The sequence below is a fragment of the Equus quagga genome, chromosome 11 (genome assembly GCF_021613505.1).
Source record: "Equus quagga isolate Etosha38 chromosome 11, UCLA_HA_Equagga_1.0, whole genome shotgun sequence".
Classification (NCBI taxonomy): Eukaryota; Metazoa; Chordata; class Mammalia; order Perissodactyla; family Equidae; genus Equus; species Equus quagga.
This window is the reverse complement of record NC_060277.1, coordinates 24,357,903-24,376,985: the sequence shown is the minus strand read 5'-3', so window position 1 is coordinate 24,376,985 and position 19,083 is coordinate 24,357,903. Positions and strand designations below refer to the sequence as shown.

Genomic DNA, 19,083 nt, shown 5'->3' with positions numbered 1-19,083 from the left:
TCCTGATTTCCTTGGGTGAGTTAGGTATGAGTGAAATTCAGCCTTAGTTTCCAGGACAGCTAGGAGAAGGAAGCGTGGAGATCCAACAGCCACAGTGTAGCCTTGATACAGCCAGTTCCCTTGACAATCCAGAAGATCTCCTGGGCAACTTAATAGGTAATGATGGGATCTACAGGCTAGACTCAGAAATTAGGGTGCTGTTGCGGCTCAAGAATCAGGTGGACACAGTTGAGGAATTATTTTAATGGGAGAACAGAGAGCAGTAGGCTGCAGGTGTGTGTGTGTGTGTGTGTGCACGTGCACACTTCCATCTGACAGGTTTGACTTCTCTATGAGGGAGAAGGAAGTGTCATGTGCTCAGAGTGCAGGTTTGAGGGTAGTGGAGAAGGTTGACAGTTTTCATGCATGTGGGAGGGTAGGTTGACTAGAGATATCCAAGCAATGCTAAGGGCTAGTTTCAGTTTGGTGATCATGATTTCTTAAAAAGAACTGTTCTGCTATTGCCTGACTTTTTCTGGCAGGGCTTGTGTATGGTATAAGCACAGAGAAAATAGATAATTGGGTTCATTTAGTTTTGCCATACAGGTGTGACATAAAAAGACAGGATCAAAGGAGTTTTGGGTATTGGCAATAAGATAATTGAAGTAGACCATGAAATCTGAGCTGGAGAACGTGGGGGAGTCACGGAGGGGGCTGATGGAGAAAGTAGAGCTGTCAGTGGATTGAGGTCCTCGGGAGGTGGGGCATTTAAAACACACAATCCAAAAACAAAAGAGATTCTGGATAAGAAATCTTGAAAGCAGAGGAGTTACCTGTGATGGTGACTTGATCTAAGATGTGAAGGTGGGAATGATGACTAGAGCGGAAGAGGAGGTGGAGGCACTGAAAGTCACCCAGGGTGGAGGCACAGCTTGGGGTGGGGAGGAAGACTGTGAGCCCGTTGCTGGGAGAGGACTGTGCAACTGATGCTTGGGTTCAGAGGAGCAGGGTGCTTTTGTGTGTGTGTGTTTTAAATCAAGACTTTGGAGGAATATGGCCTGAAAGTGGCCAGGTAGGGGGAGGAGGGTGTGAGGAGGGGAGCTGTGGACAATGAGGCAGTCAGCTTCATTTCTTCCTTTGTTGCTCTTTGGTTTATGTAATCATTGCATCCAACTAGGGATTGACTTTGTAAAATAAATTATTCAGATGTTAAATACATCATTTTTTAGACTTTTGTTCACATGAATTAAGGAGTTTCATTTTCATGTCTCTCTCCCGTCAACTCAGAATATAAGGCAATAGCTGGATAGTCTGTAACCTCAGCCTCGTATTGAACAGTAGCTACATTATACAAGTGTAATTGAAAAATTAAAGCAGGAAAACTCTAATAACAAAAACCCTCATGAACACTTTTCTAGTAAATGTATTGAAAGTAAGATATTGTTAGTGTAGAAATAAATTATTGCTAAAGCATTCAATTACAAGACATCACTAGAATATAAGCATCAACCTAAATTAGTGAATCTTCTTCGTGTATTACAGAGTTCTTATGGTCTGGTTAAAAGCTATGGTTAAATGGAGATTCAGTCTACCATGTTTGAAATAATTCTCTATTGAATGTGCAGATTCAAAAAGTAATCTCTGATACGTGTGCCTGTAAGGTGTTCTTGCCCAGATTTCTCAAATGTACATTTATTTTTGAATATTTAAAGGCCAGTCAGTGCATTTTAAAATTGTACTTGTCGGGGCTGGCCCTGTGGCTGAGTGGTTAAGTTTGCACAATCTGCCTCAGTGGCCTAGGGTTCCACCAGTTGAGATCATGGGCATGGACATGGCACTGCTTATCAGGCCATGCTGAGGTGGCGTCCCACATAGCAGAGCCAGAAGGACCTACAACTAGAATATACAACCATGTACTGGGGGGCTTTGGGGAGAAGAAGGGAAAATAAAAAGAAGATTGGCAACAGATGTTAGCTCAGGTGCCAATCTTAAAAAAAAATTATACTTGTTTACTGTTCCATTGTCATAAAAATCTTGGCAATAACTAGAGATTAAGTAGAAAATAGTTTAGAGATTAAGTTGATGTTTTGTGGAATACAAAAAAAATCTGTTGTAGTTTTTGTCATTAGTTATTTTGTTCATAGAATAAAAAATGTTTACTCAGTTCGCTTGGAAGAAGTCCTTATTAACTTGTGATTAAAGAGTCAAAGAATGTGCATGTGTGTAGAATGATATCAAGGGATATTTGCTCTTTATTCTGCATCCATATGAAGTTACTCAAATGAAATACTTTTTTGATTTCTTTTCTCTTTTACTCTGTATTGTGAACTCCTTCCCATCCCCTCAAATTGTGGAGGTTTGAGATACTGATTGACAGACATTTTGCAGCAATCAATACACCTTCCATGCTGCCCCTGGGGATTGATAGAAAGTCAATCTGGGATCAAGCATAACTGTGCATCAGAGATTTAAATCTAGGGGCCATGGCTGGCCATTAGGAGGGCCTGCACATACTTTGAAACAATGTGCAAAATCACTTGTGTATGTGAAGTTTTCATTTGGTTGTTAAAGGGGTCTTTGACCCTAAGGAAGTTGACTAAACAATCCACTAGCACTAATGCACTGTGGACAGACAATGCATGAAGAAAGTCTTTACACAAAGATGATCGAAGGTTGATTAAAGAACCTTTTCTCTCTGTCTCATAAAATGTCAGATTTGATAGAAGAATTTCAAAAAGTTTTTGTTTCCCTAGTTGATTTAGAGTGCTTTTGAGGGGCCAGCCCCATGGCGTAGTGGTTAGGTTTGGCATGTTCCGCTTTCGCAGCCTGGCTTTGCAAGTTTGGATCCCAGATGTGGACCTACACCACTCATCAGCTGTGCTGTGGCAGCATCCCACATGCAAAATAGAGGAAGATTGGCCCAGGTGTTAGCTCAGGGCTAATTTTCTTCAAGCAAAAAAAGAGGAGGATTGGCAACAGATGTTAGCTCACAGATAATCTTCCTCAACAACAAGAAAAAAAAGCACTTTTGAGAAAAATTCCAGATATATAATTTAATTTCTCAAATGGAAAATAAGCTAAATATGTATTTATCCTACAGTAACTTAACACTGTTCTTCATCAACTCTTAATGTCTCTATTTGATTTATTCAGCTGTGCAAAATAGATAGCCTTTTTTATTTCCACAGTGGTTATCTGATTAAATTCATGACAGTTGAGAAGTAAGCAGGATTGAAAACAGCATAGACCTATTTTGATGCCAGCAATAGGGCCTCCACACCATATCAGCATCACTATTGCGGAATTGTTCTTCTTTGTTTTTAAGTGAAGTAATTGTTTTCTTTGTTTTTAACTGTTACCCCATTTTGTGGATGAAGAAACGGAGGCCTAGGAAAGTTGAGAACCTTGCACAGGGCCACTTGGCTAGTGAGTGGCGGAGCCAGCGTTCCAACCACAGAGTTGTGCCGTAACGCATGAGCCCCTCTTGAATGAGAGGCAGTGTGATAGCTAAGGAGGTCTAGCAGGCAGGAGGCAGAAGGTGAGGTTTAGCCCCATGAATGCCTCTCAGCTGCACTTCCTTCAACCACCATGTGAAAGGGGAAAAAGTGCCTGCCTTGGCTTCCCTATAGGGTATTTTACAAGAGTCAAATTTAAAAACCTCCTAAGGCTGTGAAAGTGCTCTTTGCTATGCCAGTTGGGGATTATCCATCTAGACCGAGTTGATTTCTGTCTGATCCTTAGTTGGCTAGAGTTGAGGGTTCCCTTCTGGTCCTTGGGGAGTTCTCTTCTGCCAGAGTTGGGTGTGTAGGCCAGACCTGTGTAGGGTGGGTGGACTTCTTGGGGCTACAGGAGGTCACACTGGAAGGAATCTGGTCTCCTTGAGTCTTTAAAGCTCCTTATCTGTTGACTTTAATTCAAGGAATTATTTACTTCTTTGCATTTATATTAATTTTAGTAGGTAGGTTTCATTTCAGTATATTTAAGAACGGGCTTTTTGTCTTAGCTGAAAAGTAAAGTCTTAAAAGTCTGTTCCTCTGATTTAAGGTAATTAGAACACTGAAAATGTTTACTTTTTGATAAAGGAACGAGAGAAAAGAAAGCATGAGAGAATTCTGAGTGAAGAGCTTGTGGCTGCTGTGATGTACCTCAACCAGTTTTTGCCTCCTGAGCACACTATTATTTATATTCCTTGGGATATGGCCAAGTACACCAAAAGGTCAGTAGATACTCATATGTCTGGTTATGATGTTTTCCTTTTCTTGCGATGTAAAATAGCAGGAAGCTGAACTCCATGGTAAAGGAAATGCTACTCTTTTAATTTTCTTTATGAGCCTGCCTAGGAGCTGTTTTGTTGCTGGTGTATAATTTGAGTGCTTAAATTAATTGACCAGAGTCTCTTTGCCCACCAGTTATACCATGTGCGAGTTCCCTTGGAAATGTCTTGTCGTTTCAGAGCATCTCTACTCCAGTACTTTTCCTTCAAGGCGTTAGTTTCCCTTTTTTCTATTTCATTCTCTCTCCCTGTTTAATCGCTTTCCCAGACACCACTTCCAGTTTCTCTCCCTGGTGGATGAGCTTCTGGCTGTTTATGGTAAACCCAAACTCCTTGGTGTAGTGTTAAAGCCCCATCACCTGGTTGGTTCCAGAATGGAATAACTTTCTTTATTCACAGGGCTGTTCTGTTCCTGGAAAACTAAACTTCATGCTCTTTCCCTAACGTAGCAGCCACGTTCCCATGCCTGAGTCTTTGTTCCTGTTGTTCATCTCTGGCCTCCCTGGCTTCCTTTCCCACCTGTCTTTTACCTGTAAAGTCTGAGTCGAAATTCATGTCCTCCAAGGAACTTTCTTTCAGTAACCTCGCATTGTCTTTTTACTCACTTACTAGGCATCATACAAACGCTAGGTTTATTTTGAGGTCTTATTTTTTTTTTTAATGTTACTGTATTGTTTTGCACTTAACTCAGACTTTTTTTCTAAATCATTTTATGTAGTTAGACATACACACATGCACGCACTTTCCCAGAGTATAAGCCTGATTCCAGGTTCTTCATATTAATGTATTTCCCTGTGTCTCCTTCCCCTGCCTCCTGCGCTGTGCATTGTGCTCTCTTCACAGTCGTTTTATGAATGCGTGTTGACTTGACTGACTGAACTCTTGAGGAGTCAAAGGCTTTAGGAAAAACTCTTGTATGGATGTAATGTGCCAAGATTAGCACTTGCCAATAGTTCGTATTAAGTTCCAGGCCCTTCATGTCTCTTTGCACCAAATCTTGCTAGTTATTGAGGACACATGTTCTAGAAATTAATTATTACAATGTTCCTATTGAGTACAAACCAGAAATTTTTAAGACTAAGTCCCTGAATATTATTACTATAGACTTTGTTTGCTTTATATATAAGGATAAATATGTGTTAAAATTAACTTGGGTTCTTCTCACTTTTCTCATTCTTCCTCCTTTCCTCAGCAAACTGTGTAATGTTCTTGATCGACTGAATGTGATTGCGGAAAGTGTGGTGAAGAAAACAGGTTTCTTTGTAAACCGCCCTGATTCTTACTGTAGCATTTTGCGGCCAGATGAAAAGTATGTATGGGGTTTAAAAATTTAAGTCAAGAATTTTGCTCTTGTGGATAAAAATATTCTAAATATAAAGCAGTTTGTTTTACTTGGACGATGGATGAATTTATTCCCTGGGGGACACAAGACAAGCTGCTCATGTGACTGTGTATGAACATTCACCATGGGCGTGGGATTTCCTCCAGTGGTTATATTCCTTGTGATGGAAACCACAGAATCTTTATCTCTTGCTTCATGGAATAAACATTACAGAAAATATTTCTTTAAAGTAAAATTTTCTGCAATGAATTCTATTTTTTCAGTATTAAATAGGAGCAGGGAAATTTTTTCTTATTGACTAAATACTAACATTTTTATGAAAATAACATTTATCATTCTATTATAGTTATTTGCTCACAAATCTTTCTTCATTACTATTTTGTGAGCTTCTTCAGATCAAGGATCTGTGTTTTATTTATCTTTTAAGGAACCAATATAATATTTTTCCAGCATTTTATTTGCAGTTAATAAGTTAACCGTAATCATAAAAAAAACCCCAAAAAACAAAAATAGCCAACTACTAGCATGTACGTCTTTGGAAAAAATCCTTTTGTTATAGTTTGGATTTTAAGGCCCCTGTGTTGGGGGTCCCCAAGACCACTCGCAGGCTCAGTGACTGACTAGGAGAACTGACAGGACTCAGCATATTGTCATACTCACGGCCATGATTTATTGCGTCAAAGGATACAAAGCAGAATCAGCAAAGGGAAAAGGCACACGGAGCAAAGTCCAGAGGGAATCAGGTGGAAGCTTCCAGAGTTCCCTCCTGGTGAAGACACATAGGACACCCTTAATTCCCCCAGCAACTTGTTGTGACAGCAGGACTGAGATGTTGCCAACCAGAGAGGTTATCAGAGACTGGGTGCCAGGGTCTTTACTCGAGGCTGGTCTCGTAGACAGCCTCTGTCTGGTGTGTACCAAAATTCCAGACTCCCACAAGGAAACAGGATGTGGGCAAAACCATATTGTTTCTACAGTTTAGGCACGGTGAGCCTCCTGTCTGTTCTGGAAAGGGTGGGAACCCAAGTTCCCAGACGCCAGCCAAGGGCCTGCCTTATAAGCAGACTTTTCTGAAGAGAGCAGTCAGGCCTGCTGTGTTAACTCTGTTCTGCACTGCACATTCTTTTAAATAATTAAAGTATTTAAAATAATTAAAATATTAATATCATTCTATAGTACTTAAAACATATCCCCATTCATTCATTAGCACATGGGTAAAATAAGTAGGAAGGAAAATAATGAGAAAGTCTGCCAGAGCAACCAAAGGAATGTCACAAAGCCCCATGAAGAAAAGCTGGAGATGGAGATTCCTATTGTTGAGGGGAGAAGAATGAGGCTTGGAAGATTTTATTAGAAGATGCCCTGCAATTATTATTCATGTCTGTTGAGACCAAGTGGGCTTCAATTAAAGCAAGAGGGATTTTGGTAGAACATGGGTGACAAAATGCCAGAGTGCAGGGCCCTAGGGCAAGTTAAGATGCTCCTTTTCCGGGCTGTCTTTGAGGAGCCCGTGGATAGCATACATCCCAGATATTTGCATATTCACTTACCTGAAAGAATGAAAGTAAGCAGAATCAGCTGATTCTTCAGGCACCTCAGCTCTGTTACTTCAATTCTTTGGTTCTTAATAAAGAGCTGGAACCAAAAATGAATATAGATTATGCTATTAAAATTTTTTTTAAAGCATGTATTTTTAAACAGGTGGAATGAACTAGGAGGATGCGTGATTCCCACTGGTCGCCTGCAGGTATAGATGACATTATATTAATAATGTATAGAGTCTGTATCCACAGTGTCTGATGTTTTCTGAAAGCAACCATGGAGAGAGATGCTTCTTAATTAATGCAAAATTATTAATCATTTGAGAATGATTTTTAGAAGTCTTACTGCTAGTGTTTAACTCTTACAAAGGATGTGCAACTAAAATAATAATGGCCCATGGATTTTTTTCTATATGTTATAAATTTTGTTATTGGAAATAGAAACATAAACAGAAATGTGAAAAGACTAAAATTAGAATGACTTTGGAAAATAAGCCAGATACAATCACTATATATTAACTATGCTTTAAAAATGATATGACCTCGACCATCGAATATTTGATTTGTACAGTAAAGGAGACGTATCAGAAAAAAAGCACGTATTTTATTATTTGGTAGATGTGGAAAACGTTAGCTATTTGTTTCATCTTGTTAAACTAAACAAGAAAATTCAAATATGGACGAGAAGGTGTAACGATGCTGTTGCATCAATGTTAAGTGAGCAGCAAATATAACCTTTTATAATTTAAGAAATAGTCTTCATTATCTGTTCAGGAATAATACCCTGGCTGTAGCTTTTCTTGTATTTCTTAAAGCAAAGAAGTCTAAAGTTGGATGGAGGTAGTTTTGGTGACCGAATGATGGTTGAGAGTCTTAAGGTGTTTCTCTTTAGACTGGTGTTCTTCGAACCAACTGTGTGGACTGTTTGGACCGCACCAACACGGCTCAGTTCATGGTGGGGAAGTGTGCTCTGGCCTATCAGCTGTATTCCTTGGGGCTGATTGACAAACCTAATCTTCAGTTTGATACGGACGCAGTTAGGTAAGCCTTGTTTTCTGCCTTTTGAATGCTGGGAAGGATGGAAAGCAAGTTTGCTTAATAATAAGGACTTTTATGAACTCATTTCTACTTTTAGCTTCTCAAAAATTATGTTGCTAAAAGACATTATTCAAATTAATTCTGTAATAAATATTTCTATTAAAAGCTTGTGTGTTGCTGCCGTGATTTGGAGGTTTTTTTGTTTCTGTTAATTATCAACAAACATTGTGTTCTTTAGATAAATCCTAAGTGCTTTAGATAGATCCAAACTAGTAGATTTTTCTAAAACACAATTCCAGATTGCATTAGAAAAAAAAAAGTATGCCTTCATACATTTTGAATTAAAAATATAAGACATAGGAAAGATCGATTCTTCATTAAAAATTGCTGTTTTTTTGCCGTTTTTGGGATCCATGGTACTGCATGAAGTAGTGTTTCTTGAAAATGCAGTGATAGCTGTTACTGCACATCTCAGAGGGTCATACAGGCTCTGTCGAGGAAAGTGATCAGCTTACAAATGGCCGGATCCACAGATATGAATCTGAACAGGCACTTGAAGAAGCAGAGGTTTCAGATATGTATTTCTAGGATAAGAAAGAATACGGTTTATCCATCTGTGACAAGAGCATGTCCTTTTTTTTCTTTTTTTTTTTTGAGGAAGATTAGCCCTGAGCTATCATCCACTGCCAATCCTCCTCTTTTTGCTGAGGAAGATTGCCCCTCAGCTAAAATCTGTGCCCATCTTCCTCTATTTTGTATATGGGATGCCTCTGCCACAGCATGGCTTGACAAGTGGTGCAATGTCCATGCCCAGGATCCAAACCAGTGAACCCCAGGCCGCCAAAGCAGAGCACACAAACTTAAGCTATGCCATCCCCCCCTTTTTTTTTAGATGAGGAAGATTGATCCTGAGCTAACATCCATTGCCAGTCTCCCTCTTTTTGCTTGAGGAAGATTTGCCCTGAGCTAACATCTGTGCCAGTCTTCCTCTATTTTTTGTATGTGGGATGCCACCACAGCATGGCTTGATGAACCTTGTGTAGGTGCTCGCCCAGGATCCAATCCTGCAAACCCTGGGCTGCTAAAGTGGAGCACGCAAACTTAACTACTACGCCACCAGGCAGACCCCGAGCATGTCTTTTTTTCAAAAGCAATTCAGAGAGAACAGAAAATTCTGTCATCCAAGGTAAATTGATGTGGCAAGCTGCAGAAAGTTAGGAATCTTTTAATAAGGTTAAAACCAGTTTGGTCAGGCTTTGGTAGGTTATGTTTTTGGTACCCCTGCTTCCTTTTTCCTGTTTTCTGTGACTTTGTTGCTTATTAGACTATTACTATGAAATATAATATATTTTGCATTTGCATTTATCTTCAAGAGGTCGAAGAGTCTACTTGAAAGGAAAGGCTCAGAGGAATTCATAAAGTGAAAGAGTTGTTTTGAGTCTGTGGCTAAGTGAATAACACGTGTAACACTTTTGGTAAAATTCTTTAGTGTTTGTTTTTCTTTGGCTTAGGTTATTTGAGGAACTCTATGAAGACCACGGGGATACGCTGTCCCTTCAGTATGGTGGCTCTCAACTTGTTCATCGTGTTAAAACCTACAGAAAGATAGCGCCGTGGACCCAGCACTCCAAAGACATCATGCAGACCCTGTCTAGATATTACAGCAACGCTTTTTCAGGTAATCTGGAGTAATTGGCATTTCTAAGACTTATTCTGAAGTACATTTTTCCTCTTCTTTTTTTTTTAGTTATTTGGCTAAGCAAAATCAAAATTAAATATTTAAAAAGTTTAAAGCAGAGTCTGTCACTTAGAAGGTGCTCAATAAATATTTGTTTAATAAATGAATGAATAAACTTTGTGTTTTAAATAGGGCACTTTTGCATTTTGCCACCCATAATTGGAGCTTTTACACAATTCAAACTACTCTGATTCCTTGGCTTCTGTCTCCTGTAATTCTGCTTACAATGCCTAGATAACTTTGTCTGAGAATATTAAGTAGTTATTTTTAAATAGGGTTTATAGTCTTGACAATTGTCTAAGAAGGTAAACATCACTGATTTTTTTAAACTGTTAATTAGAAATGAATAGTAACTTTAACACTAAATTATACTCCTCTTATTTTAAGACTTGTGATAACTAAAATTAGTAACAGGGATTAAAATGGCACTTTCCCTCCCTCCCTTCTGATGGAATTTCCAACACAATAAATATCAGAGACCAAAGTGATTGTGAGACGAATCTCCGTGCACAGAATTTACGAAGGAAGTCTTAGGTTCTGATTCTGTGAGTCTTGGGCCCTTGAACCAGTTCAAGGATAAAAAAGTTTACAAAATGTAGAGGAGAGAGATTGGTAAAAGAGGTTCTTTGGAGTGAACTGTAGCCATGCAGTAACTGTCACCCACCCCCACTCCTTCACCTCAAGCCAAGAATGGGCTTCAACAGGACTCTGGGCAAGCTTGATGTAGTGTCCTGCTGTTGGAGGACCCCATGGAGCTGTTGGCTTTGGACTGCTGTGCAGTAAAGCTGAAGCAGAGGGATGGGCTGAGGAGAGGGCTGCCATGTTGAGAATGGCCTGCACCCACAGAGTTGGTTGGGCAGAAGATCCTGATTGTTTACTGGTGACCAGATGTAGGCTTCACAGAAGAGGGTACCAGCATAGGGTGGGGCTAGGCCCTGGCCAGAGGGACCCTAGCAACAGGAAACAAGAGGTGATCACTGGATTCTTAAGGAAGGAGTTGCAAGAAACTGCCTGATATGAAAAAGTGTATGTATCCATCAAAGAAACTGCCAGAGAGTCCCCAGTGATGGGATCTGAAGAATTCATGAAAACATCCATGAGTCAGCTTTCAATATTTTCAATGCGCAGAAAGAATGCAAAGCCACATTGCCATGCTGCTGTTCAAATGTGTTAGTTTTCTATGCTGTGTAACAAATTACCAAAAACTTAGCATCTTGAAACAACACATATTCATTATCTCTTGATTTCTGTGGGTCAGAATTCCGGGCACAACTTAGCTGAGTTCTCTACATAGGATCTCACAAAGCTGCCATCAAGATGTCAGCAGACTGTGGTCTCATCTGGAGGCCTGACTAAGGAAGGATCCACCTCCCCGCTCATGTGTCTGTTGGTGGAATTCAATTCCTTGCAGTTCCTTCTGGACCTGTTCCTTGTAGGACTTGTGGCAGCTCTCTTCTTCCTAGCCATGAAGGGAAAGAGAGTCTCTAGAATGAGTCTGCTAGCAAGACAGAATCTTATATAGCACAAGGTAATCATGGGAGTGACATCACATCACTTGGCCGTGTCCCATTGCTCAGAAGCAAACCGTTGGTCCCATCCACATATTAGGGAAATCTCTATTAGTTTCCTAGGGCTGCTGTAACAAAATAGCATGAACTAGGTCACTTAAAACAATAGAGACTTACTATTTCACAGTTCTGGAGGCTGGAAGTTCAAAATCAAGTTGTCAGCAGGGCCAGGCTCCCTCTGAAACCCATAGGGGAGAATCCTTGCATGCTTCTTCCTAGCTTCTGGTCGTTTGCCAGCAATCCTTGGCTGCAACTGCAGCACTTCAGTCTCTGCTTCCATTGTCACATGGCCTTTTTCCGTCATGTGTCTAGGTCTGTTACGGCAAATTTCCCTCTTCCTATAAGGACACCAGCCATATTGGATTAGGGTCTACCCTAATTCAATATGACATCTTCCTAACTTGATTATATCTGCAAAAGACCCTATTTCCAAATAAGATTACATTAATGGGTATTGGGGATATGTCTTTTTAGGGAGACACAGTTCACTCCGTAGTAAAGGATATTACACTAAGGTGTGAACACCAGGAGGTGGGGAGCATGGGGGCCCCTTTGGAGTCCACCACATCAAGTAAGACCTTCCCTATTCATGCATTATGGAGAAGTCAGAAACTGGCTGGCAGCCTGGTGGGTGCGGGAGGGAAGTGCACGACAGACCTAGAGGTCCTGCATGTTCTGGCCCGACCTACCTTGCCATCCTGCCATTCACACCATTCCCGTCCTCCATCACTACTCTCCAGACATACTGACCTTCTCAGAGTTTCCAGAATAAGTTAGGCTGCTTCTGCCACAGGCTGTCGTTCCACCCACTGGAACACATGACTGCACTCTTCTGCTAGGTAATTCCTCGCCAGCCTTTAAGGCTCACTCTACTTTCACTTCCTCAAGGAATGTCCTCCAATTTTTGTTCTTGTAGTGTTCTGTACCTTTGTAGCACTTGGCACAGTTGCACTTAAATCATTAACTAACCACCCCCGACCATAAGACTCAAGAGCTTCCTGAGAAGCTTGTTCACTATGATGTCCCTTATGCCTTGTTTATGGCACACTAAATATTTGTGGAATGAATTAATAAATGCATGATTTAATTTATTACCTATGCTCCCTTAACTCCCCCATTTCCCTGAATTAAAAAATTGGTAAATCTAAGTATGTCAGCCTAATAACATGCAGCCTGTCAGAAATGCTCTTGGGCTGCTCAGATCATTTGTTTTGGATTCACTGAGAATTATGCCCATTGTACCACTTTGAGTAAGGTCAGTGCATAACGTAAACCAGAGCCCACTGTAGACCCTCAGAGTGTTTAGACTCTGTGTGACTCCTTGAACTGGATTTAGGAACTTAAAATCAACATATATTAATCTGAACAAAGTTAAGAGGTAAGAAAATAGAATTTAGAAATTCAGGCCAGTGGCATAAGTTTAAATTCTAGATTTCTAAAGCAAAAATATTAATATTCCCATCATCCTTTGTTATCCCTACTGCTGTGCTTCCCACTGAAGGTATTAATATGTACTGATGTCTTCCAGTTGACTATAGCACACATTGCAAGTAATTAATTATTACCAAAAGCTGAAAACACTAAGGATAACAAATAGTTTCAGTTGTTTTTATGAATTGGACCGGTTTTAAGGTTCTCTCTCTAAAGGCATTCTCACTGGTGAGCCTCATCGTTGTACTAGTTCCTGTGGCTTCTGTAACAACGTGCCACAAGCTGCGTGGCTTACAACCACAGAAACTGATTGTTTCACCATTCTGGAAGCCAGAAGTCAGAAATCAAGGTGTCAGCAGGGCGCTGCTGCCTCTGAAGGCTCCAGGGAAAGATCATCACTTGCCTCTTAGCTTCTCCTGGTTTGCTGGTGATTCTTGGCCTGCAACCACAGTACTTTAATTTCTACCTCTGCTGTCACATGACATTCTCCCCTCGTGTTGTGTCTTCATGGCATTCTCCTCCCTGTGGGCCTCTCTCTTCTTGTAAAGACTGCAGTCATATTGTATTAAGGGCCCACCCTACTCCACTGTGACTGCATCTTAACTGGATTATCTCTACAAAGACTTGACTTCCAAATAATGTCATAATCGCAGGTATTGGGGCTTAAGACTTCAACATCTGTTTTTGGGGGACACGATTCAACCTATAACAGTTGTGTAAGTTGGTGTGCCAACAAATACGTATCCCTCTGGGTGTGTGTTGCCGTGAAAAAGGTTTAAAACTGCCCTGATGGAGTCATCCACTCTTTTGCCATTCTCTTGTCATCCCTGGCCCTGTAATGGGGGTCATTATTGACACTTAAGGACCAAGTAATGTGTTTTTCAGTAAGACTAGAGGAGAGAATGAATGTGTAGCTGTACATGATTAAAAAAGAAAGGTGAACTATTAAAAGATAGAAGATGGTCATGAATAAGTAACGTGCCCATAATGGAAAGCTAAGCAAAATTATGCACAACTGAAAGAGGAACTACTATGAAAGGAATTATTTTATGAATAATGTGGCTAAAACAGACTTCTTTATTTTGAGAACCATGGTGTCATTGGGGTGTACAACTTATTTTTAAATTACAATGGTTGTTATATAATGATAATATATTTATAGAACTATTTTCTTTAAAGCATTCATGATAACTTTGTAAAACTTAATTAATCTTCTCATATTATGCCTCTGGGGTGGGCAGGAAGATTTTTGAGATTAAGTTGTTAGGAATTTTATCCTTAGTTCGTATAGACAGATTGATGCTATGTGGGCAACCCACCTGACCCCCTTTCAGGCTTATTTTAAAAACTGTTCTTGAGGCTTCACATATGAGCACGCTCTGGGGTTTGTCTCTAAGCAGCATCTTTTGGTTTCTAACATTATATAACATTCTAACATTATATAGGCAGTTGGAGGATGCCAACAAGGAAAGAGTAGGTCCTTACATACTCCCTTTGGATGTTAGAAAGAACTTTATAATTATACTTCCCTTAAGGACTTTGTTAAGCTCTAATTTTTTTTCTTACATTTACATTTTGGTAAGCTTGAGTTTCTTTCTGAAGCTTGTTGAATTTAAATCCTATAATAGGAAAAAAGATAGAATACCTACAGCTGTTAATAATAGATCTGCTGTATATATACATACACACACGCGTATGTGTTTATTTTATATGTGTATGTATAAATTACACACGTGTAATTTAAATGTAGTGAGTGTGTGTGTATGCATGCATGGAGGGGAACCATATTCTCCTCAAACAAAGATTTAAAAAAAAAGTCACAGGGTAAAGACTTCCAAGCTCACTATGCACAAAAAGCAGTGATTACAGAAAATAGTGTTGAGATGGCATCACCCAGCTTGTAATAATGCTCTGAGGTAGCGGAACCCTTACTTTTCCCTTCTGCTCGCCACTGAAAAAGACACATGCAAGGGAGCCTGCTGAGCACTTTTAGTTTATCAGGCCTTCTGAGGTCATCCTGCTAACATCCAACATCTAAAGTCTAACATCCTTCAGGTTTAGAGTTAATAAGCTGTATTTGGCTATAGCAGAAAGAAAGCAATTGGAAAAATGTTTTGTTTTAATACCATTTTAAATCGCATTAATAACTCTGGTTAAAATCTAACTCTCCATCTCTCCTACACCCAAAGCAGTTAAACGTGACAAGAGAAATAGTTCCAATTTAGCGCTCTCAGTTTAAACTGACTGCAGTTCTCCAGAGGACACTCCACACAGCCTGAAGATCCTGCTGCGTTGCCCTAGGATGTTCATCCTCCCACTCTCCAAAATGACCTTGTCTTCTCGCCTTGAACCCACAGCAGTCCAATCTCAGCTGATGCCCTTGCTTCATACTTCATTGAGAAAATAAGTCATTGGGGGTGAACTCCTTCTTCTTACCCCCAAATGCAGAGCTTGCCCTTATCTGCACCTGTAGTTTCTTCCTTGTATCATATTACAGGGGTTGAAGTGGCCCTGCCCATCTTAGGCTGACCCCCACTGTGCTCTGAATCCCACCCCTTCCTGCTTTCCTTTGTAATTACGTGCTCATTGCTGTACATCATCTTCTCTCTCTTCTGCCTCATTTCTGTTAGCATAAAAGCACCCCTTGATGTTTTCCATCTGACTTTTCTTTCTATACTTAATCCCATACCCTCTTCCAACTACAGTCCTGTTTCTCTGTTCTCCTAAGCAAAACTTCTTGAAAGAGTTACTGAAAGAGTTACCTGCAGGCCTGTTTCCGCTCTCATATTCTGTTCTGTCTACCTGCTTCACTGGGTATTTGCCCTATCATGCCACTGAAACTGTGCTTGTCAAAATCACCAACTATCTCCACATTGCCAAATCCGGTGGTCTCTTTTCTGTCTTCATCTTACTCAGCCTCCCAACAGCTTTTATCATGGTTGACCACTCCCTCTTTCTTGAAACCCACCTCTGTGATATCTTACTCAGTCTCTCTGTTGACTTCTCTTGCCCTATTTCTAAAGCCTCTTCTTCTCTTCTCTTTCTGCACTTTCACCTTAGGGGCGTCTCATCCAGCTCTTAAATGTCATGCATTTGACACTCAAATTTATCTCTCTAACCTTGACTTCTCCACTGAGCTCCAGGCTCATTTATCCAAATGCCTACTTAGCATCTCCTCTTGAATATTGTATTAGTTTTCTATAGGTGCTGTAACAAAGTATTGCAAATTTAGTGGCTTGAAACAGCACCCATTTGTTATCTCACAATTTCTGTGGGTCAGAAATCTGGGCACGACGTTACTCAGCTATGTTCTCTGCTGAGGGTCTCACAAGGCTGAAGTTAAAATGAAGGCAATGAAATCAAAATGAAGTTAGAATGTTGGCTGACTTGGGCTCTTATCTGGAGGCTTCCAGGATCATTCAGGCTCTTGGCAGAATCCCATGCAGTTATGGGACTGATGCCCCTGTGTCCTTGCTGGCTGTTGGCTGAGGGTTGTTCTTGGTTCCTAGAGGCTGCTTGCATTCCTTGACTTGTGGCCCACTCCATCTCAAAACCAGCAATGGTGCATTGAATTCTTGTGCTTCGAATCTCTCTGCCTTCCCCTTCTGCCTTCTCTTCTACTTTCCTCTTCTGCCTTTAAAGGATTCATGTGCTTACAGCAGGCCCACCTAGGTAATGGACGATAATTTCCCTATCTTGAAATCAATGGTTAGCAACCAGAATTACATCTACAAAGTCCCTTTTGCCATGTAATATAAAATATTCATGGATACGACACTGGGGAGGAAAGGTTATGGGGGCCAAATTTCTTCCTACCGCAGATGTCAGAGATGGTAAGAATCTCAAACTGATCATTTCTGAGACAGAAACTCTTGACTCCGTCTCAATCCTGTTTCTCCACCTCATCACTCATTGCTCAGTTCAGAAACCTAGGAATCACCCTTGATTCCTTTATTTTCCTTATCCCTCCCAATCCCATCTGTCAGCAGATCTTGTTGGCTCTACCTCCAGAATATATCCCCAATCCTCCTGCTCTTTTCATCCTTAGTGCTGCCACGATAGTGCAAACAGCTGTCACCTCTTATCTGAATGTGGCAGTGACTCCTGATTCATCTCTCTTTCTCCCCTCTTCTGCTCTTGCTCAAGCAGCCAGAGTGATCTCTTCAAAACTTAAATGAGATCACATCACTCCCCTCTTTAAAAACCCTTCCAGGGCTTCCTCTTGCACTTAAAATCGGTCTCTAACCGTGACCTGCAGGCTTTGTATGGTCTGGCCAGGTCCAGCCGGCCCTGACCTGCTCTCTTCCTCACCCACTGCCTTCCAGCTCCCGGCCTTCTTTCTGTTCCTGGAGCTGCCCAGCTTTCCCCCGCTTCAGGCCTTTGTGTTTGTTTGTCCTTCTGCTTGGGCACAGCCCTCAGAGCTCTGTATGACCACCTGCTTCTCCTCCTTACAGTTCACATGTTACTTCCTCAGACGCTTCAGCCTCTGTCCCGTCCCCTGACTGCCCAATCTCAGTGTCCCTCTCCTCTCCTCATTCTCATGTCGCTGTTTTATTTTCTCCATAGAACTTACATCCTCTGGAAGTACCTTGTCTATTACTTACTTGTATATTGTTTTTGTTTCCCACCCTGGAATGTAAGCCCCACAAGAGCCTGTCAGTCTTGCATATTACAGGTTTCCCCCGCCATCTGAAAGTTCCCTTTATACCACTTTGCTTTTACGAAGGACCTACATTAGTACCTGCTTTCACTAACCAAAATAAATCCGAAGAGGATTTGCACTTTTATGAAAAGAGAAGAAAAGCGAAAATAGCGTTCACCATTTGTTTTGCAGCGAGCCCTTCTCGAGGAGGTGCACACACCCCAAGCAGGAGGGTGGCGCCACCAAGCTTCTCCACCGGGAACTATACTTAGCATCTCAGCATCAAGCTGCCAGAGCTTTGAACTGTCTCTGAGCATCTGTGCTTTATCTCAGTTTATTTTGGTGGGTTATTTTTTGGGGTCTGGGAAAACTCAAAAATTTTTCCCATATAAATTAATGGTAATGGCTTCTTTGCTTTACGCCATTTCGGCTTATGAAAGGTTTCACAGGAATGCTATACTTTCAAATAGCAAGGGAAACCTGTACTGTATCCATAGCGTGGGATGTAACAGGTTCTTGGGTGAATGAATGAATGGTGTTTTTTTAAATTATGAAAGTAACATATGTTAATTATTGAAAGTACAGAATAACTCACAAATAAATCATATAATCCTCACCTTCCAGAAATAGCTACTTGTTCATATTTAGGAGAACATGATCCTTCTAGTTTTACTATACACGTAATTTATATTCTGCTTTTGCCCTTTTAGATAATGTGAGTAATCTTTATGACCTTAAATATTCTTCTACAACATGATTTTTGGTAGCCTTATGGCAGTCTATCCTTTAGAAGCACCGTAATTGTTATTTGTTATTATTGTGCATTTAGGTTTCTTTTAAACAAATATCTTTGAACATACACCATTTGTGCACATTTTTTATCTTTTCTTGTGAAAATTGCAGGAGCATATTTATTAGACCAGAGAGTATAGATATTTTCAGGGCCTTTTAAAATATGTATATATATATATATATATATATATATATATAGCCAAATTACCTTAAAGAAAGGATATAGCAGTGAATGCTCCCTCAGCAGAATATAGGAGTGCCCATTTTGAAAAGTACTTCCAGCTTAATAGGTAGAAATAATATATTGCTTCAGTTTGCATTTGTTTGATAACTAGTAAAGTTGGATTTTTGTGTGATCATTGTCTATTTCTGTTTCTTTTGAAAATTGCATGTTTCTTTTTTTCTATCAGGGTGTTGATCTTTGTCTTTCTTACATTTAGTTGGTATTCATTTCACTGTATAGTGTGAGGTAGAGATCTGACTTCACTGTCCCCTCCCCCCCAATAGTTAAACAGTACTATTTATTGAATAATGTTCCTTTCCATTAATGATTTTAGAGGCCACTTTTTCACTAACTTAATTTAATATTAGAATAACAAATATTCTAGTTTCAAAAGAAATTTGTTGGGCTAATTAAGGAGAATCATTATATTCAAGCCTGATCTATTTAAATACAGTGCATAATAAAACTGGTTAGTGTTTTAACTGTTTGGATGGAGTCTGAATGGTGAGTATTCTT

The 19,083-nt window shown here is 40.2% G+C and overlaps 1 protein-coding gene across 1 annotated transcript in view; it reads left to right on the top strand.

Annotated features, from left to right (window-relative positions):
* FIG4 (FIG4 phosphoinositide 5-phosphatase) overlaps positions 1-19,083 on the top strand; it is a 117,378-nt gene that overhangs the window by 39,214 nt on the left and 59,081 nt on the right. The window contains exons 11-15 of the mRNA XM_046676412.1: positions 4,062-4,195; positions 5,445-5,561; positions 7,296-7,341; positions 8,028-8,176; positions 9,685-9,851. Coding sequence (XP_046532368.1) covers positions 4,062-4,195; positions 5,445-5,561; positions 7,296-7,341; positions 8,028-8,176; positions 9,685-9,851 — 613 coding nt within the window. The remainder of the gene's footprint in view (positions 1-4,061; positions 4,196-5,444; positions 5,562-7,295; positions 7,342-8,027; positions 8,177-9,684; positions 9,852-19,083) is intronic.